At 44.8% G+C, this 25,787-nt stretch overlaps 1 protein-coding gene across 1 annotated transcript in view; it reads left to right on the top strand.

Annotated features, from left to right (window-relative positions):
• Positions 1-25,787, top strand: part of NHSL1 (NHS like 1) — a 154,788-nt gene that overhangs the window by 112,342 nt on the left and 16,659 nt on the right. Inside the window, exons 4-5 of the mRNA XM_056852540.1 lie at positions 18,614-18,806; positions 24,457-24,588. Of these exons, the coding sequence (XP_056708518.1) occupies positions 18,614-18,806; positions 24,457-24,588 (325 nt within the window). The remainder of the gene's footprint in view (positions 1-18,613; positions 18,807-24,456; positions 24,589-25,787) is intronic.

The raw sequence follows: 25,787 nt of genomic DNA, 5'->3' as shown, positions 1-25,787 counted from the left end.
GCTGCTAATGAGGAGCCAGGCTACTAGGCATAACTTAAAAGCATGATTACATCACATGTGCAGGTTCAAACGGCCTGGGAAATGACTAGATAACGGTGCTTGGCAGGAAGGAGGAAGACAGAGCCTAAACACGGCGCCACTCGTTAGCCCCTCAAGGCCAAGGCAAGGGAGGGGGGAATGGACAGGGAGTGGGAAGAACAGAGCAAATGAACATCAAAGTAAACATGCGAACACTGGCCTAACTCATGTCAGGAGCCTGACCGCTTATACGGGTCAGCCCAAGCATGGCTAGGCAAGGACTCAGAAGACATTCAGTGAAGAACCAAAAGGCAATCGAAAGTCAACCTCTGACACTCTGCCTGAGGGGTCTCTGGCCTGGAGGATTTTATGGCTAAGACAATCTTCTCTGCTTCAGACCAATCCAAGGGGGAGTTGGAGCTTGACTCTCCCTCGGAAGTCGCCAGGTTGCCGCAGGACACACCTTGCAGGCAAGCCCTGACTCTTATCCTTCTCGTCTGCTTGACTTCTCTGGCCTTTTATACCCACCAGGCCAGAGAAGTCCCTCCCTGGCTCCTCCCAGGTCCTGCCCTTCGGAAGTCCTTATAGTGATAGCTGGGGAGGAAGCCTCCTCCCAACCCCATGTCCGCGGGCGTGCTGCGCGCCCCCTCCTGCCTCGCCCGCCCATCAGCTGTTGAGTGGGTCGGGGTGTTTCTGCGAGCGTCACGGCGGCTCGGGCGGGCCTGGCTGCTGCTGCCGCTCCGATCTTGTCGGCTCCTGCCGCAGTCTCAGCTCCGCACCTTCCTCCTCTCCCGCTGTCCAGCTGGAGCCCTGGGGAGAGAGAGGGGCTGGTTGGGGCTGAACCTGGGGTCGCGCCGGTGAGAGGGGACGGAGCCGCCCCTTGTCCAGCATCTGCGGTGAGTGGGTCCACCAGGAGAGGACACGGGAGGCACGGGCGGGACCCCCTCCCATGACATCCATGCTGATCATTCAGCATGCCTAACTGTGCTTTAAATTTCACTTTGATTTCTTAGATTTTGTGGAACTGATCTCTTGTTCTTCCTTTTTTGTTGTTCTCTTCTATTTCTTTACACGGGTTATTATAATAGTTCTCTTTGGGTGAAAATGCACGGTCACTTTATCCTCCTTTAATCCCTGTTTTAGCCAGGATCGAACGCACATTAGGCGAAACGCATGCGTTTGATCCTGGCTGAATCCTGGCTGAAACAGGGATTAAGGGAGGATAAAGCAACCATGCGTTTTCACCCTTTGTCTCTACGTGCGAGTTGCTGGAACGTTGCACTTAGACTTTTGATTCTGTTTCTGTCACCTTCTACTTTTGCTTCTCATCTATCTTTGGCAATCTTAAATTTCCTCAATTTTAAGTTTCCTCAGATATCCATCAAGGCTTTTCATTTCTTTTGGCTACAGGAATAGCGTTTGCACATTCTTCCTTGATGATATCTCTAGTTTCCACCCATAGTTCTTCTGGTTTACATTAACTTGAGCTCTTGTCCACATTGGCTTCCGAAAGCCAGCTAAAGTGGTCCAAAATGGGACCAGAAGATGGGCAAGGGGCCTCTAGTTCCCTTACTGTATCCAAGTTGCAGGAAGGTCATGGTGGAGCAACAAGACTTTATCCGCAAAGTAGGTCGCAAATGCCTCACAGCTATGGGCCGAATTTGTACCTACATTTGAAAGTTCATCAAGAGACGTTAAAGACCTAATCACTCTAAATAATTGTGCTGGGCGAGAGCTAGCAGACGCGATTTCCACTGCATAGAACTCTTTCTTAACAGCTTTTGTCGTCATCTCATAGGCTTTCATAAATGTCCTATAAGATGCTCTTGTGGCTTCATCACAAGTTCGCCGCCATACTCTAGCCATCTAAACTCCCCCTTCATACTATGGAGCCCCCCTGTATACCAAGGAGCTCCGTTTCGGCGGGAGCGAAGAGGGAGTTGGGGTGCAATTTCATTGATGGTGGTGGACAACCAGTCATGCCATTCATTCACAAGCGCATCGAGGGAATCACCAGAGGAGATAGGATCCTGCAGAGCCCTCTGGAATCCAATCGGATCCATGAGTCTCCGCGGGCGAGCATAAATCTGCTCACCGCCCAAACAGGGTGGAAGCAGCAAGTCAATCCGGGCCTTCAGGACATAGTGATCTGACTTTACATTTATCTCTGTTGAAATGCATTTCATTAGTTTTAGCCCAATTCTCCAGTCTGTGAAGATCATCCTGTATCCTGGCTCTGTCTTCTACTGTATTTGCTACCCCTCCCAATTTAGTATCATCTGCATATTTAATAAGCATCCCCTCTATTCCTTCCTCCAAATCATTTAGAAAGATGTTGAACAACACAGGGCCCAGGACAGATCCCTGAGGAACTCCTCTAGTCACTCCTCTCCAAGTGCATGAGGAACCATTAACAAGCACTCTTGGGTGCGATCTGTCAACCAGTTACAAATCTATCTAACAGTAATACAATCTAAATCACATTTTCCAATTTGTAAGAATATTATGGGGAACCTTATCAAAAGCCTTACTGAAATCAAAATAAACTATGTCTACTGTATTCCTCGATCCAGCAAGGTAGTAACTTTCTCAAAAAAGTAGATAAGATTAGTCTGACATGACTTGTTCTTGAGAAACCTGTGCTGGCTCTTAGTGATCAGATCCTTACTTTGTAAATGCTCAAGGACTGATTATTTGATAATGTGTTTGAACTTTTCCTGGTATAGACATCAATCTGATGGGTCGGTAGTTACCCGGATCCTCCTTTTTCCCTTCTTGAAGATGGGGACAATATTTGCCTGCCTCCAATCTTCTGGCACCTCACCTGTTCTCCAAGAATTCTCAAAAATAATGGACAGAGGCTCAGGAATTACATCTGCAAGTTCTTGGATGCAATTCATCTGGCCATGAGGACTTCATTTTATTTAAAGAAACTAGGTGTTTGTGCACTACCCCAGTGCCAATTCTAGGCTGTAAATCCCTTCCCTCATCATGTGTTCTGTTTATGCCATGTTGAGCACCATTTCCCTTGCAAGAAAAGTTTGATGCAAAGTTGGAATTGAGCAGTTCTGCCCTCTCTTCATCTCCTGTTACAATTTCACTTTCTGGTCCCCGCAGTGGGCTTATCATGTCCTTGTTCTTATTCTTACTCTGTACATAGAAAAAGAACCCTTTTTGTTGTGTTTAGAATCTCTCGCTAGCCTAAGCTCATACTGAGCTTTAGCTTTCCTAACACTCTCCCTACAAGTACTAGTTATTTGTTTATATTCCTCTTTGGTTGTAAGGCCCTCCTTCCACCTTCTAAATGAGTCTTTTTATTTCTCAAATCTTTAAAAAGCTGTTTATGGAGCCACCCTGGCCTCTTTAGGCTCCTGCCATTTTTCCCTCTCATAGTAATAGTTTGTGATTGCGCCTTCAGTGTTTCATCTTTAAGAAACTCCCACCTTTCTTGAACTCCCTTCTCCTTAAGTATTTCTGACCATTGGATTTTACCCAGTGTAAGTTTGTTTGTTAAAGTTTGCGTTCCTAAAGTTAAACCGATATGTCTGACTACATACAGTTTTTCCTTTCCCCAAGATTGTAAATTTCAAGATTACATGGTCACTACTATCCAGGGTGCCTACTACTTTAACCTCATCAACCTGTGATTCATTAACCTTCCCTGTTGGTGAGAATCAAGTCTAAGATAGCAGATCCCCTTATTTCCCTGTCCACTTTCTGGAATAGGAAGTTGTCAGCAAGACAAGTATTGTTCTTGTTTGGAGGTTCTAGCAGGGGAGCGAGCTATCGTATACCCTTGACCGAAGAACGGTACACTCCTTCTATCTGGGATGGTTGTCCTCTTCCACCGAGCGCACAGCTTCGGGAGGGACGCACATGGAGCGGTGACGGAGGTAGGGGACACCCGCCTAGCCAGCCAGATCTGCCAAATCAACCCTGGCGATCGGTGGGGTGACAGATGTCGCAGCCAGATCACCCTCACATCCAGACAAGTCAGGAATTTGTTGGGTCTTGCATTTTTAGCAGAGTTGGACTTCCAATAGATATCCGGGTAATTAAATTCTCCCATGACCACTGTGTCCCATCTCTTTGAGAACTTCGTAATCTGGTCTAGGAGTGTCTCATCCAAGTCCTCTGCCTGGGTTGGTGGTTGATAGCAGACCCCCACCATAATAATACTAGTATTTCTTACTCCTTTTATTTTTACCCATAGACTCTCAGCTGAACTTCTCTGCTCAGATTCATGTATTTCTTCACAAATATACACAACTTCGATATATAATGCTACTCCCCCCCTTCCTTATCTGTCCCGTTTAAACAAGTTGTACCCCTCAATCTTAATATTTCAATCATGAGTGAGATCTCACCAAGTTTTTGTAATGCCTGTCAGGTCAAAATCCCCTTCCTGCATTAGGGCTTCTTGTTCTTCCTGCTTGTTTCCCATACTCTGTGCATTAGTGTACAGACATCGGAATCCATGGTTTATGTACCCGAACGTTTTCGTTTCTGTACTTGCCCACAAGTTTGTTTCCTCGTATGCATGCCACTCCCTGCAAATGCTTATTGTTTCTATCTCCAGTTATTGTCATCATACTAGGCTTTAAGTTTTTGTCTCCCTCCCAGATAGGATTTAGTTTAAAACACTCAGGGTTGCGAGGCTCTCACCAAACACATGTTTCCCTATCCTCATGAGGTGCAAATCATCTCCCAATAGAAGAGCTTCATCTTGAAAGCATAAGCCATAGTCCAAAAATCCAAACCTTTATTGACAACACCATGTACGCATCCAGTCATTAATTTGTAGTATTCTTCTTTCCCTTCCTAAGCCACAACCTTTGACAGGAAGAACTAATGAAAACATAACCTGTGCCCCCAGGCCCTTCACCTTCTTTCCCAGAGCCGCATAGTCTCTTTTAATACGTTCTGGGCTGTGTCAGGCAATATCACTTGTTCCCACATGAATGAGCAAGAAAGGGTAATCATCTGTGGGCTTGATGAGTCTTCCTACTCTTTCTATCACATCCTGGATGCGTGCACTTGGTAGACAGCAGACCTCTCAAGATGACAAGTCTGGTCGGCACACTTTAGACTCTACTCCTCTCAATGTCAGCCCTTGGCCCACAGAACCAGAAAACACCACAAAGTCAAATAGAGTCCAAACAGATGGCTTTTACTGGTCAATTAGGCATACAGTGCAAACGAATAAAATGACAGCTATGAGAGGCTCACTAGCTGGGAGATATTATAAGGCAGGAAAGGCGGGAGATTACACGTACAGGCTGAATACAGTTTCCCAGGAGCTGGGTTCCCAGGCCTAGGCATGCGACCTTGGGGGGCAGACAATACAACGCAGAGACAGAGGCAATAACGAAACCGAGATAGCAGCCTGACATTCTGCTCCCCTCAAGGCCCCCTCCCAGTTCGCAAGGGGGCTGGCCGATCTGGGTAAGCACTGTGAAAGGCGTCGACGAGGTCGGGGGCGGAGACATCCCGTGCGCGTACCCATTCGTCATAGGCAGGGGGGAAATGTTTCCAACGGACCAAATATTGCAGGTTGCCATGGCGAACACGGGAGTCAAGGATCTTGGAGACTTCGAAGTGTTCCTCCCCCCCCCACCATGATGGGTTGCGCAGGAGGTGGGTCCGGATGCCACCGTGGAGAAGCAACATGGGGTTTGAGGAGGCTAATGTGGAAAACAGGATGCACACGCCTCAAGGATTTGGGGAGAGCCAGTTCCACCGTGACAGGGTTTATGACCCGGGTAATGGGGAAAGGGCCAATGTATTTAGCACTGAGCTTATGGCACGGTTGGGTGGAACGGAGATTTTTGGTGGAAAGGTAAACCAAAGTACCCACTTGCAGATCACCCCCGGGGGAGCGATGTTTGTCAGCTTGTGCTTTGTATTTACGTTTGGCTCGGTCGAGGTTGCTAACGAGCCAGGGCCAAGTGGTACGGAGGGCGTGTGCCCAGGAGGCAATGTCGGGGTTCCCCTCCCCCTCTATATCATCTGTAGGAGCGATGGGACTGAAATCTTGTCCATACACAGCAAAAAATGGGCTAAAACCTGTGGATTGATGCATGGCATTATTGTAGGCATATTCTGCTAAAGGTAACAGTTCTACCCAGTTATCCTGGTGGTAGTTAACATAACAGCGTAAATAACATTCAAGTACAGCATTGACACGTTCAGTTTGACCATCAGTTTGAGGATGGTATGCACTAGACAACCCTTGTTCCACTCCCACCAACTTGAGGAAAGCTTTCCAAAACTTAGAAACGAAACCATTGCCGCGGTCAGAAATTATCTTACGCGGAAACGAATGTAAACGAAAGATATGCGTCACGAAGAGGCGGGCCAGTTTCTGAGCAGAGGGGATCCCTGCGCATGGAATCAAATGTATTTGCTTAGAAAACAAATCAGTAACAACCCACAACACAGTTTTACCCCCACTGAGAGGGAGATCAGTCATGAAGTCCATAGCAATCACTTCCCAAGGTTTGCTGGGCGTTTCAAGAGGTTGTAGCAGTCCCGGGGGTTTGCCCTGCGATCGTTTCGCAGCGGCACAAACGGGACAGCTGCGGATGAAGGAGTCAATGTCGGAACGCATTCCCCCCCACCAGAACTGTCTGCGCAATAAGTGAAGGGTTTTCAGAAACCCAAAGTGCCCAGCTGTTTTGGCTCCATGGGCTAAATGTAAAACGTCCTTTCGGAGAGCCTTGGGGACATATAATTTCGAGTCCTTGTACCAGGATCCTCCTTGTTCCAAAACACCAGGAGGTAGGGTATGAGCGGAACGTTCTAAAAGGCACTGGTCCCGAAGGACAGTTAAAAAGGACTCGGAGATGGGGATTTTGGAGGGGGCCCCCCCGTCGGCCATGGAGATCTTAGAAACAGTTATGGGGCTAGTGCTTACGTGCGGCGGCGCGCAGACTGCAGGCGGCTGGGCGGTCGGAGGGGTAGGAAGGGCGGGAACTCCGGTTCGTTGCGGTGGCGGCTGGGCAGCCGGTTGAGCTGGCGGAGCTTGTACGTTGGGTAAGGTGTGCTGATGCTGGGATCGAGTTTGTACAGCCAGCATAGGTAGAGCCCCACGTTGCATAGGGGTGAACAGAGAGTTGGTGGGTCTTTCGAGTTTTACCGGATATTGTGGTAAACGGGAGAGGGCATCCGCAAGAACGTTCTGTTTCCCAGGGACGTGCTTCAGGGTGAAACGGAACTGCGCAAAGAACTCCGCCCACCGTTGTTGTTTCGCCGATAGCTTATGGGACCCCGTGAGGGCAGCTAGATTTTTGTGATCGGTCCAAACCTCAAAGGGGACTTTAGACCCTTCCAAGAATTGTCGCCATAGAGTCAGTGCATGATGAACTGCTGAGGCCTCTTTCTCCCAGATGGGCCAGTTTAATTGAGCGTGCGCAAATTTTTTTGAAAAGTAAGCGCAAGGGTGAAGAAGACCATCCGGTCCTTGCTGGAGGAGAGCCCCTCCCATGGCTACATCGGAAGCATCGACTTGCACAATGAACATTTGATTTGGGTCTGGGTGCTGTAGCACCGGCTCCGAAGTGAAGAGGCGTTTGAGGGCCAGAAAGGCGGCTTGGCATTGCTCAGTCCATAGGATTTTCGCGGAGGGCAAGGCAGCCGAGCTTACTTTTCCCTTAGTTTTCAGTAGGTCCGTAATGGGTAGAGCCACCTGGGCGAAGTTAGGGATGAATCCTCGATAGAAGTTTGCAAATCCCAGAAATTGCTGTACTTGCTTCCGGTTGGTGGGGGGAGTCCAATCGAGGACGGCTTGGACTTTGGCGGGGTCCATGCGAAGACCTTGGTGGGAGATGATGTATCCCAAAAACGTGAGTTTGCTTTGGTGAAATTCGCACTTAGCTAGTTTTGCGAAAAGTTGATGGTTACGCAGGCGTTGCAGAACTTCCCTGACCAGAGCCACATGCTCGTCCATAGTTTTCGAATAAATGAGAATGTCATCTAAGTAGACCACCACCCCACGATATAGAAGGTCATGTAGGATTTCATTGATGAGTTGCATGAAGACCCCCGGAGCCCCTTTTAATCCGAACGGCATCACAAGGAATTCATACATTCCGAAACAGCTAGAGAAGGCAGTGAGGTGCTCATCCCCTTCGCGGATACGGACTCGGTAGTAAGCTTCCACCAAGTCTAATTTAGAGAACACACGGCCTTCCTGTAATTGTCCCAAAATATCGGATATTAATGGGATAGGATAGGCATTGGTCTGGGTAACCGCATTGAGCTTTCTGAAGTCAATGCATAGGCGAAGGTCGCCCTCTTTTTTCCGGACGAAAAACGCGGGGGCCGAGTTTGGGGCATTCGAAGGGCGAATGAACCCTCTGGCGAGGTTTTTGTCCAAAAAGTCCCGGAGGACAGTGCGCTCGGAAGCGCTCATAGGGTAAATCTTACTCTTGGTTAATGTGCAGTCCTTTACCACTTCAATCGCACAGTCTGAGGCCCGGTGGGGGGGTAAGGCATCACATTCCTTAAGGTCGAAGACATCTTCAAAGTCCCGGTATACAGCGGGTAGAGCCGGTGGTGCTGGGGCAGTAGAGGTTAATGCTGGAACGGGCGGATATAGCAGAGCAAAGTTTTGCCGATGCTGGTCGCAGGTGGGACTAGCGAAGGAGATAGTGTTTGTTTCCCAATCAATACTGGGACTATGTCCTTTAATCCAGTTAATTCCCAAGACCACTTCAAATCGGATAGGGGCTATAGTGAAGTCTATTTGTTCCCAGTGGGAACCAATTCCCATTGCCACCCCTATGGTGCGGTGATCAACTGGACCCCCCTGGAAATGGCTTCCGTCCATTTGGGCAAATTGGACGGGGGCGGGTAAAGCCTCAGAGTCGGCTCTGAGTGCAGCAAAAGTGGTTTCGCTTATGAGAGTGCGACAGCAACCGGAGTCAATTAGTGCTTTGACGGGGATTTGTGGGCCACCGTTAAGTTGCTGTAAAACTGCATCCACGTAGACGGTGGAGTCCATGTCTTTAATTTTGGTAGGAGCATTCGGTTTGATAGGAAGATCCTGAGAGGTCTGTGGAGACGCTCCATTCACCACAGACCGGAGCCGTTTTTTGACAAGTCGAGGGGAGATTCCAGGTTTAGGGCTGGAGAAATCCAAGGATTTCCCTCATCCGAAGAGGGAAAATCGTCCCCCAATGGGGCACTTGTAATCCGAGACCCGGCGGGGTCGTTGGTAGTAGGCAGGGAGGCTGGGTCCCCGGCATGGAGTGCAGAGGGTGTGGGTCTTCCCGGAGCTGCGCTGCGGGTGGCCGCGGTGCCTCTGCGTGGTGGACGACCTCGGGCGCGGGTTGTCGTGCTGGGACGAAATATTTCCTGGCGGCGTGGGCAAACGGCTGCAAAGTGGCCCATTTCTCCGCAAGTAAGACAGGCACCCCTCTGAAATCGGGCTTCACGTTCCTGGGGCGGACGTGGGGGATTTCGTGGGACGAGCAGTGGTGCCTTGGGTTGAGGCTTTTGGGTGCCTTTTTCCTTGTGCTTTTGACGGACGAGAGAAATGAAGCGTCGGCGGCTTTCCACTTCCTCGGCTAATAGGATCCAGTCTTCGAGGGTATCGGGATCGCCTCGCATGTAAGACCAGTTCAGAATGTCAGGATGCAAGGCTTCCCTGAAATGATGGATCAGGGTGGTCTCGGGCCAACCTACAATTTTACTTGCCAGTCGTTGAAATTCATCGGCAAATTCTCGAACTGTAGCAGAGCCTTGTTTTAATTGTAAGAGTTCCGTTTTGGCTCTTTCCCCCAGGAAGGGGTCCTCAAACCTCCTTCTCAGGGCAGTCATGAAGTTGTTGAGGGAACGAATAGCACGAGAGCGGGTGTCAAACTGGAGGACCATCCAGTCAGCCGCTTTACCTGTCAGAAGGGAAGCTACGTAACGCACCCGGCTGTCTTCCGTGGGGAAAAGTTGTCCTTGTTCTCGCATATAACTGTCCACTTGATGCAAGAAACAAGGCAAAGTCTCGAGAGATCCGTCATACGTAGTCCTCAATTTGAGTTGCTTCCAAGGACCGGGCGCAGGTTGACCCGGTTGCACTGGTGGTCCGGGCGGAGGGACAACAGGAGCTCCAGGAGGCAAGGGTGGAGCAGGCACATTAGCGGGTGGTTGCACGGGTGGTCCGGGCGGAGGAGCAACAGGAGCTCCAGGAGGCAAGGGTGGAGCAGGCACATTAGCGGGTGGCTGTACGGGTACCCCCTGACCCGGTATCGGAACGGGCTGTCTCAGAGCTATCAGGGTTTGTTGTAATTGCCTGTTCTCCTGAAGCATACGTTCCATTACTTCCTGGAGTTGATCAACACGGTCGGAGAGCTCCCGATTCTGGGCTCTTAAGAGATGAGCCTCCTCACTTGGGCCACCAGTAAGATGAGGCTTACTGGTCCGGAAGCTTGTGGCCCATTGAGAGCTATCCCCATATAAATCCTCGTCTTCTGACTCTTCTGAGTCTCGACGTCGGTCAGCCAAACGGCGTGCGCGTTGGGTCGCGCGCGACGGGACAAACGCCGGGGAAAAGGACAGACCTGATAGCCCTAGTACATTGCCCTTAGGGCGCGTGTCCACGTTCGCCTGATTCCTAATCCTTGCTGCAGCCGCCCTGGCTGCTTCCGCAGCCTCTCTCTCTCTTGCGACCTTAGCCGCTTCGGCGGCTTGCTGATCCGCAAGAACTTTGGCGTTCTCAAGTCTCAGGGCAGTCTCTGCCGTAACGCGCGGCAAAAGTTCTGTCTCCAGGAGTGAGAGTATGGGGTCGGGTTCCCCGCCCAGCAGAGGTTGTACTCGAACCGCCAGTGCGGGTGCCTCGGCTCCGAAGGTCGAGGTCAAAACTTGAGCCAAGGTGGCTACCGGGGTGTCCTTTGTACATTCCACAAGGAGAAGAGCGGTGCTAATAGCGACTCGCTTGGCCTCAGCCTGACAGCTGGCGGCATCCGGGATCAGGGAAAAACCCTCCGGTGGGGCTCCCGCCATGGTAGAAAGAGTTTCTCGAGAAATAAGATTATCCAAAAGTCCAGTTAATATTTGTAAATCCTCAGTCGCCAATCGGGCATCGTCCAGTAATTGATCCAAGTCCTGAAGATCTAGACGAGCATCAGTATCCTCCGACGTTAACATCCAGAGACGTCCTGAGACGTCCGGAAAAGTTCAGCGATTAAGTCTTGTAACAGAGTAGGATCCTCAGAGAAGGGCTCCAGGGTGTAGATCACCTGGAGAGCTGCACAGCTCCCATCCAAGTGGCAGGCGAACCCCCCTGGGCTCCAGCCTGGCTAGTAGAATGGTGAAGAGAAGGAGATAGCTGTCATAATGTCAGCCCTTGGCCCACAGAACCAGAAAACACCACAAAGTCAAATAGAGTCCAAACAGATGGCTTTTACTGGTCAATTAGGCATACAGTGCAAACGAATAAAATGACAGCTATGAGAGGCTCACTAGCTGGGAGATATTATAAGGCAGGAAAGGCGGGAGATTACACGTACAGGCTGAATACAGTTTCCCAGGAGCTGGGTTCCCAGGCCTAGGCATGCGACCTTGGGGGGCAGACAATACAACGCAGAGACAGAGGCAATAACGAAACCGAGATAGCAGCCTGACAGGAATCCACAATTACCAGAACATGCCTCTTCCTAAATTGGGGAGTGGAAGCTTGAGTCCTCTCATGTGCAGGAGGTGGAGAAATTTCTTTCAAGCTTTGGGAGTGGGGTAGCCCTTGTTCCAGTGGTCCAGAATCAATATTCTATGGGGATATCCTGGAACTGATTGCTGAGCAACAGAGGATCGGAATGACTCCTGATTTTCCATCTCCTGTGGGTCGCATTCTCCCATGCACCCTCCCCCTGTGTTGGTTGCACCTCCATTTGTTGAGATACCTTTCTCTCCTCCTCCTGTTGCCCCCTAAAGATTGCTTCATGCGTTCTGTCTGTGAACTCTTCACCTTCCTTTATAAAACGGAGTGTTGTCAAGCGTGCTTCAAGTCCCTGTATCTTCTCCTCCAGCAGGGCTACCAACTTACACTTGCTGCAGGTGCAATTATTGTCACCCTCAAGTAAGAATAGAAACTTTATTACAAACCAAAGAGGTCGAGCTGAAAAATGCTAAAATTACAAATATATAAATTTTAATAAGGTGCGCATATAGATTAAAAGCATAAAACTCCCAATAAAGACAAAAACTAACGCATTCAATATATACAAACATGAACAACTGCGATGTACAATCTTTCATTGACCAATATGAGATCCAAAAAGTACCAGATGCGTTTTGGCCTGGAAAGGTCTTCCTCAGTGGTCAGTATAAAATTATAACTTATCACACATCCTAATAATACAATCATATCATAATGGGCAGTAAGAAATATCTAAAAGCCCTTCTAGTGCTGTGAAGCTCCCTGTAAATTTCTTAACTTCTTATGTGTTAAAACCTTATTTATTTATTTATTTATTTAATGCCAATAAAGGTCTGATTTGATATGTTAAAACCTGGCTTCACTGTCTCATCTTCTACTGTATGCTGGGCTCTTAAGGATGTGGATACATCAAGCAGTGTATAAGGTCAAAAGAATAGAAACTTGCCACAGACATTTCATTGTACTGCCTCAGCTCCTTCTCTAGCCACGCTGCTGTGATCCATTGCTGAAGTGGTTCAGTCTTTCCGGCACTTCCTGGATAGCTCCACTGACAAACTGCCTCTCAAGACTCACTGCTTGAAGAAGCAAAAACACTCAAGACATATAAAATGTATAAACTTGTCAGCTGCCCCCTGGCTTGATCCCCAGGCTAAGAGCCACAGTATTGCTTGTGTCTCTGGCCGGAGCAGCCTTCTTAATTAAATGCTCTCAGCCTCACCCCTCAACAGCCAGCAGCAGAGGGCGGGGCCAGCAGTTCCCTTCAGTCACACAAGCCTTCTTCACTCAGCTACACCTAGAGAAAAGAACAACGGGAACCACTCAGAATCCCTTCCCAGCAGGCTCCAAGCACCCACTCACTTTCACACAGTAGCCTCTCACACAGCCACCTCAGTTACTGCTCCTCAGCAGCTTAGGAAAAACAAAAGTTAGGACTCACCTCTCTAGTAGCTCTGCCTCACACCACAGCTGCCTCAGCTCAGTTGAGCAGAGCATTTATCTTCCCAAGGAGTTGTATAACCTTGGATTATTTTGAGCTATCTATTGCACTGTTGGTAAAGGGAACAGTGGCAGGGTTGATTGAATCAGACCATTTACATGCAGTACCTAATGTTGATCGTTTTGGACAGTGTTCATGTTCCTACTTGAATGGTCAGTTTATTGGCCAAATGTTACCCTCATTAATTTCCTCCATTGTGTAGAAATTGTGGAAGGTATTTTCGCTAAATTGAGTTCTATAGTAGGTTTATTTCTCTGGCTGTGTATGAATTTGCCATTCATCTGATCAGATTCCTCTGAAGGATTATATTTCACAATTGTATTTACAATATTCCTTTTTCTTTCTTTTTTCTTTTTTGCAGCTATATGATTTTATTGGGGGAGGAGTCCTGTAGTACACATTTACATCTTTGTCTCTTGTCATGTTCAAGCAGTCGCTGGTGACTGCCTTATGGCAGCCGGGTTCTTGAATACAATACGGGGTCAACATAAAATGACAGTTATTTATTTTGACAGTGCCAACCAACCTGATGAAAAGAAGGTTACTGAGGCTTATCACACAGCAGTACCATCCTTCACACATGAGTCTAGGAGAAAAAGAAACCTCTTTGGGCAAGATAAACAGTGACATATTTTATTGTACATTTCTGCCTTTAAGTGACTCAAGTTTTTTTTAAAAAAAAATCTGATGTGGTTGAGGCACTGTATACACATTTTCCTTGATGTAACTGTTTTTTAGTACTATGTACACTTGAATTCACACATGCATACAAGCAGTTTTATTAACATAGCTATCAAAATCATGGGTTCCAAAGAGCCAACTCCCTCAAATTTTTCATTATTTGGTCTTCCTGTTGTCTTATCTTTCCTGGTATTTCTTATATAAATGTTGCAGTATCTTTTTAAAAGGTTTTGGAATCTTAATGGGATTCTTCAAGCTTGTATAGCTGGAACTACTAATTTTAATGGATCCATTAATATCACTGCTTAAAATATGGGAGATCTTCACACATACTTTAATGATACTGCTCATACAGCCAGTTCGGCTCTGAACAGTGTCACACTAAGACTAAAAGAAAGGATATATATATGTATATATGGATAAACAATACAGTATTAATCATTTTTAATCTTAATCAACTTGGAAGTAAACTTGGCAAGTGCCAATGTATTATTAAATTGCTCAAAGAAACCTCAGATTACCCAATGCACACGTAGGGTCCCGGATAAAAGGATTTATCCATCTTTCTCTTGCCTCACTGAGCAGGTCACAGCTGAATAGAGAATGTTGAAGGGTGTCTATTTGACCAGAACCACACTGACACATTTGCTCAGAATAGGGTACCTTGTTTAAACGACTCAGTAGCTCCCCTGATGGAATGGCATTCAATCTGGCCAACATAAATAATCGTCTGCAGCGTGGGACTATCAGGAAGTCAAAGTATGTTGGAAGAGATTGTGGCAGCATTAAACCTAGTTATAAAGGTGAACATACTTTATGTGCTCTTATAATAGTGCTTCTAAAATCCAGTTTTTGCAAGCAAGAATAAAGAGCTGCCCATGATCTTTTAAGTCAAAAAGAGAAATTCCTAAAACTGAATATGACGTTCAACCAATTTGCTCCACGAGATCTAATAAGAATCATCTTCCAGTAGATGTAAGTATCCATTCGACTGCATGGAGAATAGAATCTTAACCCAGAATCTAAAGACTTCAGGCCAGATCCGAGGTTCAAGGGATCTAAGGCCCAGTTCTACACGCAAATAAACTCCAGCAATATAATTAGGAGCACCAGTAGTTTTATGAAGGGAATAGTTCAGGAGGGAATCAATAGATTCTCCACAGGCTTCAACCCACAAAGGTGCTCCGTACAGGAATTCTGATCATACTGTACTGTTAAATACAGTGATAGCTGCTGGAATGTATTGAGCAACTTTAGAATAGAAAAAGCAGATTATTGCCTTTGTATCAGTAAGCGCTTTGGTTTGTGCATTTCTAATATGGGTTGTCCAGAGCATTAGACTAAAAATAAACCCAAAGATATTTAAGCTGGGTAACCTGTTCAATAAGATTACCATTAACATGCCAAAGATATCTCTGTTGATGTGAGGACCTAGAGAACTGCATCACTTTAAATTTGCTATAATTAATAGTCAGACCCTCAGAACAGCAAAAGAACTCAGAAGTTCTAGAAAGTAACTGGGGTTCTAGAAAGTAACAATGTGTCATCAGCATACAGTAGGGTTGAAACAGGAGTTTGTGCCAATATACAGGGGATAGATATGCTGGTTATTTAATCTGAGGGCCATGTCATTAATGTAGAGGTTAAACAGAACGGGAGCCAGCAAACACCCCTGTCTTACTCCCTTCTGTAAAGAAAAGGAATTGGACAGATATCTTTCAGAGCTACAGCGAACCTGGGCAGCCGAGTGTTCATAAAGTCTGTGCATTAGCCACAAAAGTCTCCAATCGATCAAGGTCCTCCCTAGTTTTTCCCATAGGTGCTTCCTTGATACTGTTTATAGAAGGCTGTTTATAGATTTAGCCAAGTGATATAATAACACACAGTGATCAATGGCTGATCATCCTTTAAGTAAGCCTGCCTGCTCAGGAGCAATAATATTCTCTAGGGAAATCCAATCAAGTAAACGACGTAACAGGACAGAGGCATATATTTTCCCCAATACAGTTAGTAAACTAATAGGACAATAATTACTTGGATCGTTTTTATTCCCTTTCTTATGGATAGGGACATACTTTAGGGATTTGACCTGTCTGGTCAATGGCAGTGAAAATAGGTGCGAATTTATCACACCACCAATCAAAATTAACCAAGAAAAATTCAAGTGGAACAAGATCCGGCCCAGGTGCTCTTATCTGTTTTCATCCCCTTGATGATTTTCCTAACTCCTTTTGTTATTCCTGGCCAGGATGATAAATTCTCAGGCTACTCTAAAGTCCATTGGACTTTATATATAGTGCGGAAAAAGTATTGTTCCCATGCTCCTGGTGGAATACAGAAAGTGATTAATTTGCCAATACACTGGGAGGAAGACATTAATGCCCAAAATTGTTTGGAATTACTATTTCTTGAGGTATTTATTAAAGCGCTCCATCCATTCTAAATTGCCTCACATTTCTTCCTTTGGATCATAATTTTGTATTTTTTTTCTTTTGCCTGGAGAAGATCCCAAATTATGGCATTTCCTAAATCTTTGATGTTTAATTTGTTTGAGTTTTTTCATAGTCCTGCATTCCTTATCAAACCATGGGCTGTAGAATTTCCAGGTTCTTGATGATTTACAGGTAAAGGCTGGCATTAATAATTCTAATAATTTAACCAAAGTTACCGAAGTGCTTTCCATATTCTGCTGTTTTTCCAACTTGTTGACAAATACCTGAGCTTCAGGAGTTTCGAAAAGAGCAGCAGCTTGCACTTCCACATCTTCTCTTCTTTGACAGTCTTATATCCTGACTCAGAATGAACCCACTTAGCCATTATTAGTATTTTAGCTTTGCTTTTGGGTTGACAGGAACAGCCAGTCAAGAGAATTTGTAATTTCATTTTAAATTTGGGTGTTATAGGTATTTGTGGTTTTATCTCATAGCATTAACAAATCAATAGAGCATACATGTGTCATCTCACACAGTGTCTAGGTATAATCACCTGAAAAACGTTAATCATCTGTGTGTCACTATGGGAATCCTAGAACATAGATTGTGAACTGGTTAGGTACATGGTATATAACAAGTTATAACTCTGAAACTGCCAAGCTTGTCTGATACTGCATTGGCCCTGTCATCCACTTACTGTTGTTATCCTTTAAAATGAATTTTTCTCTGTGGAAAAATAAAGCGCTGGAATTTTTTTCTGAAAAGTTTTTGCACATCAAAAAATATTCTGTCCACACCTCTACTGCCAAGACATCCTTTGCTGTTGTGTGGTATCAGTGTACCCTAGACATATATCTGTGTGAATTAAACCCAAGATCATACTTAGGTAGCATAAATGACAGGAAGAAAACTTTCATCTACCACCTGTCCTAGCAGCTGCTTCCTGCAGTTTTATGCCCATTGTGCATCTGGTTTGGGCAGTGACTAACACAAGACCTTCATGAACCCCTCCCTTTCATCAACAGTCAACTCAAAAGGTTGGTCCCCCCTCATATGGAAGTGTATTTGGAAGAGGGCCAGTGTGGTGTAGTGGTTAAGAACAGCAGGTTCTAATCCCCACTCCTCCACATGAGCAGCAAACTCTAATCTGGTGAACCGGGTTGGTTTCCCACCTCCTTCACATGAAGCCTGCTGGGTGACCTTGGGCTAGTCAAGTCAAGTGTATTGTATAAGGCCATAAGCCATTACAATCAACCTTGGGCAAGTCACAGTTCTCTTTGAACTCTCTCAGTCTCACGTACCTCACAGAGTGTCTGTTGTGGGGAGAGGAAGGGAAGGAGACTACGCTGGTTTGAGTCTCCTTAAAAGGTAGAGAAAGTCGGCATATAAAAACTAGCTATTAGTAGTAGTAGTAGTAGTAGTAGTAGTAGTAGTGTTGTGTCGTTCCAGTTAATAGAAAAGGTGGAAGTACAAGACTCATCCAGTAATTATCTGTGTGTCAGTATGGAAAACTTACAGCTAGTTCCTGAGCTGATGGCGTAGGGGAATGGAGGGGAAGAGGCGCAGCAATGCCTCTTCCTAAGCCATTTCCCCTACGCCGTTAAACCAAGAAAAGCCGTTTCGCGGCTTTTTTTTGTTTAACTGGGGCTTTTCACCCCATTGAAAACAGCGAGGCAAAATAGCAGGTGCAGCAACGCTGTTCTGGCCACCGGCGCAAGTGGCTGAAAGGGGGTAGGAAGCCGCCTAACCATCGGCTCCTCCCCTGGCCCGCCCCCGGAATGCCCTCCTGCACCAGCGTGACCTCTCTACGCCATTGCTGGCACCACGGAGAGGCCGTGCCGGCGGAGGGGAGAGGTGCGGTTCTGCAGCGCTTGGGCACCTGTGGAGCCACCCTCCCCTCCGGCGTAAGTGTGTGTAATCTCGTGATTACACGCACTTACGCCAGTGGCGGGGTCAGGCCGCCTAAGAGGTTTCGCCCCCCCTCTCAGGAATGGGCTGTTAGAACATAGATTGTGAACTATGGAGGTGGTTGCTTAGGTACATGGTATATAACAAGTTACTTCTAGACCTTATTTTGGTTAAAATGCAGCAGCTTTCAGAGTACCTTTATAAATACATTTAAGCCAAGTTTCAAAGACCACTTTTTAAAATTACGTACATTTATCCAGTTGTTAACCTTTTCCACTGAATAGTTTATATATAAATGTAGTAGTAGCCAATATGAAAGCATCAAGACTATTTGTGGTACTGGGTACTTTCTTTTTGAAGCAAGAGTAGCAGTTTTATCATTTGTGTTTTCTGCGAGGAATTTATAGTATATATTTCTTTTTCTAGCATTCAACACCTAGTCCAGAAGAAGAAAAACTTATTAGCATCAAGAGACCCAAAACACCAGTTTCAAATGAATTACCTGATATCAACACTCAGACGAATTGGACCAAATCACTTCCACTTCCGACACCAGAAGAGAAAATGCGACAGGAGGCACAAGCGGTCCAAACTGATGTTATACCTATTAATGTTACAGGTAGGCTTTTAATTTTGTTGCCATGTGGTCAGGAAGACCAAAGTTTCTCAAAATGATATTTTTATTTTGTGAGAAAATAAAAACTCAGCTGGACGAACAGATGAAATTATTAATAACACTTTATAGAAAAAGATTCCTTCTTCTTTTTTTCTAAGGGCTGAAAATGAACACTTTCAATATCAGGGCTGCAAAACTAAAAAATAAAGGGTGCCCGAAAAAGGATTCATGTTGAATGCTCAAATATATGCTGACGTGTTTTTCATGTAGGATAGCGTCTAGAATTTTTCCTCTTAAATTTTTAGAATCATTTATATTTGAAACTGCAAATAATATTTAAAAAGTCAACCAAATTAGCCATGTTATATTCTGTATAATCACAACAGAAATACATTTAGGATATAAAATAGTAAAGGGGTATTTAATAGGAAACCTACCTGTCTCTCTTAATATTGCTATTTGGCAGATTTTAATGGGAACAATTTAGAGAGTGGGCTGTTTACAAAATGCTGTATTTTAGTTTCACAGATTTTAATAATAAAAAATTACACAGCCAAGAACAGCTTGATTTTGGAAAATTCTGGGTAAGGATCACTGATGCCATGCAAATGTAGAATCTGCTTCATTCTCAGTCCGATGGAGGAGGGAATAGATTGCAGAACTGTGTTCCCTTCCGTTTTTGAGAAAGATCTGCCATGCTGAGACAGCCTGTCAGCTATTCTTCACTGAAATTAAGAGAGCCCATTCCTGAAGAGGGGGGCAAAGCTCCTTAGGAGCTGGTGTGACCCTGTGCCTGCGTAGGTGCCGCCTTATCATGGAATAAGGTGGCATCTACGCCAGCACAGGAGCCAACAGTTTGATATCCAGGAGATGCTGGCCCCTGCCGCCAGCATAGCCACACTGGCAGGGATTTCCTGGAAGGAAAAGCCCGTGCCGGTGGGGGGGGGGCATGCCCAGGGGCAGAGCTGCCTCTGGGCAGCTTCCTAACCCTGTTTGCCCCAGGGATGCCCCCTTGAGCTGCAGCGTGGCTGTGCCACCTTTTTTGGTGGCACATCCTTGCTTCGTGCAATGGGGCACCCCCCCTTTTATTTTTTTTAATTATTTTTTTGCCTTTTTTCAGGAATGGGATGCCCGCTTCAGAAAGGAAGCCTAAACTTTTCTCCTCTATCCAAATTATCTCCCCCGCCACCCCACACATAAGCAGCAAAGGGTCCAGAGCCCCTAATGAGTTATGGTAGCCTAGAGTAGGGTTCTTTCCCCCCAGAACTTTTCAGTACAGTGCAAACAAGAACCAGATAAAAATACCCACTTCTCAGTGTTTTTACTGCTTAGGTTTAGCACTATAGAGTGGTGGGTGTTCTTTTCCTCCTTTGCTCTATGATAGCACTGCTAAAGGGAAGTTTGTGGCATCCTGCCCTTGGACAAATGGTGAGGCAAATGGTTTTTGGATGGGGTGGGGATGGCTGCCATTTTTCTTTCCCATACCTTTCTCTGCAACAGTAGTAAAGTATTCAGCAGCCCCTAACTCCCCAACAAAGCACAGATAGCAGAAGCCTCTCCCACAGCTGTCATACTTCAAAGCAAATCACAACATTTTGTTGCAGGTACTCCCTTGTTTTAAGGAAGTGCCACTGAAAAACATAGTAGATTTCTGCTAACATGTTGATCAGAATCTGATTTTTCAATAAGACTCTCCTGTTACATTTGCTTACATTAGAGAGGAGATATGGAGAGTTTTGGTGGTGGAGGTGGTTACAGCATTTTACTTCCAGGCCACTCTTGAGTGAATTTAAATTTTGGAGAACATGCATTTGTTTCCTTGTGTCATTTCGCACAGAAAGACAGGATTATCTGTAAGCCCGTCGTAGTGGGTCTGGACTATTCACCAAAACAAAATATTAATATTTCTGAACTTAAGCATACTTTTAAAATGAAATTGGAAGTCTTTTGAAAAGATGATAAGAGCCCTTCAGTTTCAGTAAGGGCCCCTTTCCAACCCAATTCTCAATCCTGTCACTCCTCAGGTTGTGTGTTCCACTAGCTTAGGCTACACCGAACCCCGAGGTTCACAGAGTTGTTCACAGCTTCCTCTCACGCCAGTTACCAGAATCTCCCTCTGGCTCTCAGAGCTCGGTGTCAGCTTTTTGGCTCTGTCCACTCTTGGTCTGTCAGCTTCTGCTGAAGATTAACCCCCTTGTCGAAGGCTTTCACGGTCAGAGTTCATCAGTTCTTGTAGGTTATCCGGGCTGTGTGACCGTGGTCTTGGTATTTTCTTTCCTGACGTTTTGCCAGCAGCTGTGGCCGGTCGGCCACAGCTGCTGGCGAAACATCAGGAAAGAAAATACCAAAACCACTGTCACACAGCCCGGATAACCTACAAGAACCAATTAACCCCCTTGTTTGTCACAACTGACAAGCTACTGGCTGGCTATCCAGATTCTTGGAATGGTCAAATCCTGAGGACTTAAAAGAACATTTGAGAAATGTGAAGAATTTGGGAGGGGTTGTAAGTGAGGCATTTTTACACGAGTCAGTTGAAGCAGATCAGAGCTTACTCTAGAAAGGAGATTCTGAAAAGTTTGAGTGTTCAAGAGGCTGATGGTATATGCTTTTTAAATACCATGACCTTGTTGCTAGTCCCCAGACGGGTGGTAGCTTTGGGTAGGGTCTTACCCAGATGCAAAGGAAAATAACAGCAGGTGGTGATAATTGTGCCAAACGGAGACACAGAAGATAAAGGAATTCCTTTGCATATTATTGAAGCATGTGCTTATAACATTGCTGACTTCATTTGGCTGCTCCTTGATGAACAAGATGAATTTGAGCAAGTGTACAAACATTCTACTAAAATGGGATGAAAGAAGGTGGATGAAAAGGTGTGTGTGTTTTAAAAAATGGTTTAATTTAAAATGTAAATGTTTTTATCACACAATTTAAACTTGCTGATTGTACAAACTCATGTGTCCTTAACAGCCTTAATTTATGTGATTTTGGACAACCATTTTATTAGAAACAATCATTTACAAAGTTTTAACTTACCAAAATGCCATTACCATTCAGTCAACACTCATCTATAACATCTTCCTAAGTGAAGAAGATAACATTTGTTACATACGAACTGAGTCAGAAATCTGGTAAAACAGAGAGGAATGGGATAATACTCACCATGGTAAATTATTACAGACAAGGCGCTGATTGGTAGAAAACGAACATCTGTATTCAGTTTCTAACTTACAAATCTTTTGCCATAAGTTATCATTTCCTTAACTGACACACATTTTGGTGTAATATACAGAACCTTGTAACTAATTCTTTGAGTACAGTATGGCTGTGTGTCCACCCCCCCCCCAAAAGAAGCCTGTACCATAAGGCTAGGTACTCTGGGAAAGTTGGGGCATTTCAGAAACTTTAGTGATGCTAGATGGGAGGACTGCTGTTAAAAGACAAGGAAAATCAGTCCCTCAGGAAATGTCTAAATGGAACATGCTGTAGTTCTGTATCCTTATAATGCATAAGACTTCTCAGCACTCCACCCTGATCTCAGCTGCCAAAGAGTTGCAAAACTCTCACTCACTGAGAAAAATTAATTTTGGGCTCTGATATTATGAATGGAAAAACAGTTCCTTTGCGCAAGCCAACTGAGGCTAGAACTGCTGTATTTGGTGTTTGTTCTTTTATTCTGGAGGAGCCAACATGCTACATGTATTGTATAGTATGTATTGTGCAGCCTTTTTGAATGCAGTGGTGTTTCTCTCATCTTCCTTATGTCATGTGCCCTAATGAAGTCTCCTGATCCAGGAAGGTATATGACATGAACAGCAGTTTCTTGCATAAGCTAAAGTCACTTTTCAGTGAGAAATAACTTGGCTATTCAGATTTTTAAAATAAATTTGGAAGAATGATGGTCTTGCAAATAAAACTCTTCTCTGGATCAGAAACCTGCAATTCTTCCTTTGTTACAATAATTTTACCCTGCCTGTAGCCGGCTCAAGGTTGACTCAGCCTTTCATCCTTCTGAGGTTTAAAATGAGTACCCAGCTTGCTGGGGGTAAAGGGAAGATGACTGGGGAAGGCACAGGCAAGCCACCCCGTAAACAAAAGTTTGCCTAGGAAACGTCAGGATGTGACGTCACCCCATGGGTCAGGAATGACCCGGTGCTTGCACCTTTACCTTTAATACAACTACAATTCTGCATAACGAAATGTCTATATTAACTTACCTTGTGGGTTTGAGGAGCATCTGAGGAATGTAAATTTGGAGTGTGTGTGTAAGGGATGCTTTTGAAAGCACCTTTTAACTAATTTGTAAGCTCCTTCCAAAGGCAAGTTACAAATATTTTAAATAAGTAAAAATAGCCAAGTTATTAATTAATTAAAAAAGTGAATTTGTTAAAAGCTATTCAACTTATACTCATGCTGCTGGGCTCAGTTATGATACAGCACATAGTCAGCTATAAGGCTTTCTTCACTGCAATGCATGCACTTTACTTTTGGTGAGATACACTTGAGTTAGGGTTGCCAGGCCCCTGCCGGGGGGCAAGGAATCCCCCGCTTCAGGGGGCTCTCCCCCAGCACCTTTCAGCCAGCCCCGGCAGGTACCAGCTGCAAATTGAGGCTTAGGCCTTGAGCCCGTTGGTGTGATGAAATCACTTCTGGAAGGGGGTACCTGGCAACCATAACTTGAGTTCAGTTAATTTAGACAATGCAACATCTACCAATGACAGCTTGCCATTGTGTTAAAAGAAAACTAAGGTCAGATGTCAGACTAATTTGGTCTTGCCATGGTTTGCACAGGGAATTAGTTACCCGTCTTACTGACAATACTATTGGGAATGATCATAACAAGCAATCTAGAGTGAGCCTCTTTGGTCTGAGTTTAACTGCAAAGATAGAGATGCTTAAAACAAACAAAAAAATCCTGTTTTAAATATATTAGAATTTCAGAGTTACAGAAATATCTATTTTGTACAACCCTGAAATTCTTCCCATTTCACTGCTTTTCACTTCACATTTCACTTGCATAAGCTCTGTATTCACCCCCTGACTCCTCCCAAATGGCACACCTTAGGCCTAAATTTGCAGCCATCTGTCATTTTTCCACCACAAAAATCTTCCTGAAACGGCTGAGTGAAGGCTTTTCACCACAGGTTTAGTCATTAAGACCATGGCCCTAAACACATTTACATGGGAGAAAATGGCATGTATTTAGATTCTGGTTCAGCATGCTTTGTATTGTAGCTGAAAAACACGAAATGAGCATAGTAACAAATATTTGGTCTCCAATTCGGTACATAATACCTGGGTTGATATACCTACAAATAAAAGGTTCCCTGTGCTATTTGCAGGAACGACACCTTGCTGCCGCTCCCTTGGTCCCTCATACAACATGAACCTGACTCTGAGGTGCAAAGTTTGCTACTGTGCTTAAATGAATGAAAATCTGACATGCTGAAACAGAAGCCACCGTGGGACAGTTAGTCCTTATTGTTCCTGAGCCTTAAAGGGGGCAATGTGCTGTATCTGCTCTGTAAGACTTAGCTAACATCATATATTAATGCCTTTTCTTCATTTCTACAATAAGCAAGTGGAAGAAGGTGCATGATATCAGTGTGCTTGAAAGTAACCGTGCTTTGCTTGTTCTACTGTACATCAGGGGAGAATTTTGACCGCCAAGCCAGCATACGGAGGTCTCTAATTTACACAGACACTGTGGTAAGGCGGCCGAAGAAAGTGAAAAGGAGAAAGACTATTACAGGAGTCCCTGACAACATCCAAAGAGAGCTAGGTATGGCTCATCAGAACTGTATTCCACTACGATCAACCATTACTGCCTACCATGACTAGAAATATTTACCTGTGCTCATGAAGCCAGTACAGTCTGATAGCCTGTTAAAAATTTCAAATAAATGTATGTCTAATCACAAAGAAAGACAGACCTGATCAAAGGGTAACTTGATCACTTTACCCACCTGTAAATTAAAGATTCTGATTAACGAATTTCACTGAATCAATGCAAAGTTATGATTTTAAAAGCTATGTCCTGGAACAACAGATATCTGTAAAAGGATTTTCAGATGTCATATTTTCTTTATATGGACTTAAAGCCTGTCTCAGGATTACTTTTCAGTCTACCAGGCTCATTCTTACAATTCATTCTTGTAATCTAGGCGATGCCTGTAAGGGCTTCCAGGGTTTTCTGAATCTGTTTTTCAAGAGTAAAATGGATATTTAATATCCATCATTTGATAGTACTATTGCCATAGAGTTTACAGTCTAGACTGATTAAAAATGATGTCGGAAGCACACCTCAGTTCTGTTCATTGTTCAGTCACTTCACATATGATGATTTTCTCACATAGATATTTCCATTGTTGGCTATATGGTGTTTATCATATGGAATGGAGTATATTATGTTTCTTATATGAAGTGATATCAGTGAAGGAATACTAATGTGTAAACTGGCTTCCTAGAATTGATGGTATACATCAATGTAAAGTAAATAATTGCATCCCTTCTGAACCTGTTGCCAGTTTCACTGCCACCAATGCAAACCTTTTCCACCCAAGAATTATAGTCTATAATACTTAGAACACCCCCAAAATACATTATTGTGGTCAGTATAAAATATATTATAGGTCTGGAAGTTGTGTTGTTCAGTACTGGATCCAAATAATTTTCTAGTCAGCGAAACCAGAAGCTGTTGGCTATGTTGCCTGGATTCTTTGGCAGAGTTGTTGGTGGGGTTTGTAGATTGTTTGTACTGTTTTTAGTCTTATTTTTAAGTAAATGTATGTGGATATTAGACAACATGTGATGCTTGTCATAGAGATGTTACCAAAAAGGGCAGGCTGGTATAGAGTTCCATTCTGTTTTCTTCATTACATTTCATTAGTCTGTCACATTCCCTGCATTGTTCCATATAATTGATTGCTGATGGCAGGAAAACATTGGTAAATGATGTGAATAAACCAAATTAAATACTAT

The sequence above is a fragment of the Euleptes europaea genome, chromosome 7 (genome assembly GCF_029931775.1).
Source record: "Euleptes europaea isolate rEulEur1 chromosome 7, rEulEur1.hap1, whole genome shotgun sequence".
In the NCBI taxonomy this organism is placed as follows: Eukaryota; Metazoa; Chordata; class Lepidosauria; order Squamata; family Sphaerodactylidae; genus Euleptes; species Euleptes europaea.
Note: the sequence above shows the minus strand (reverse complement) of the source record. Positions and strands in the feature narration are given on the sequence as shown.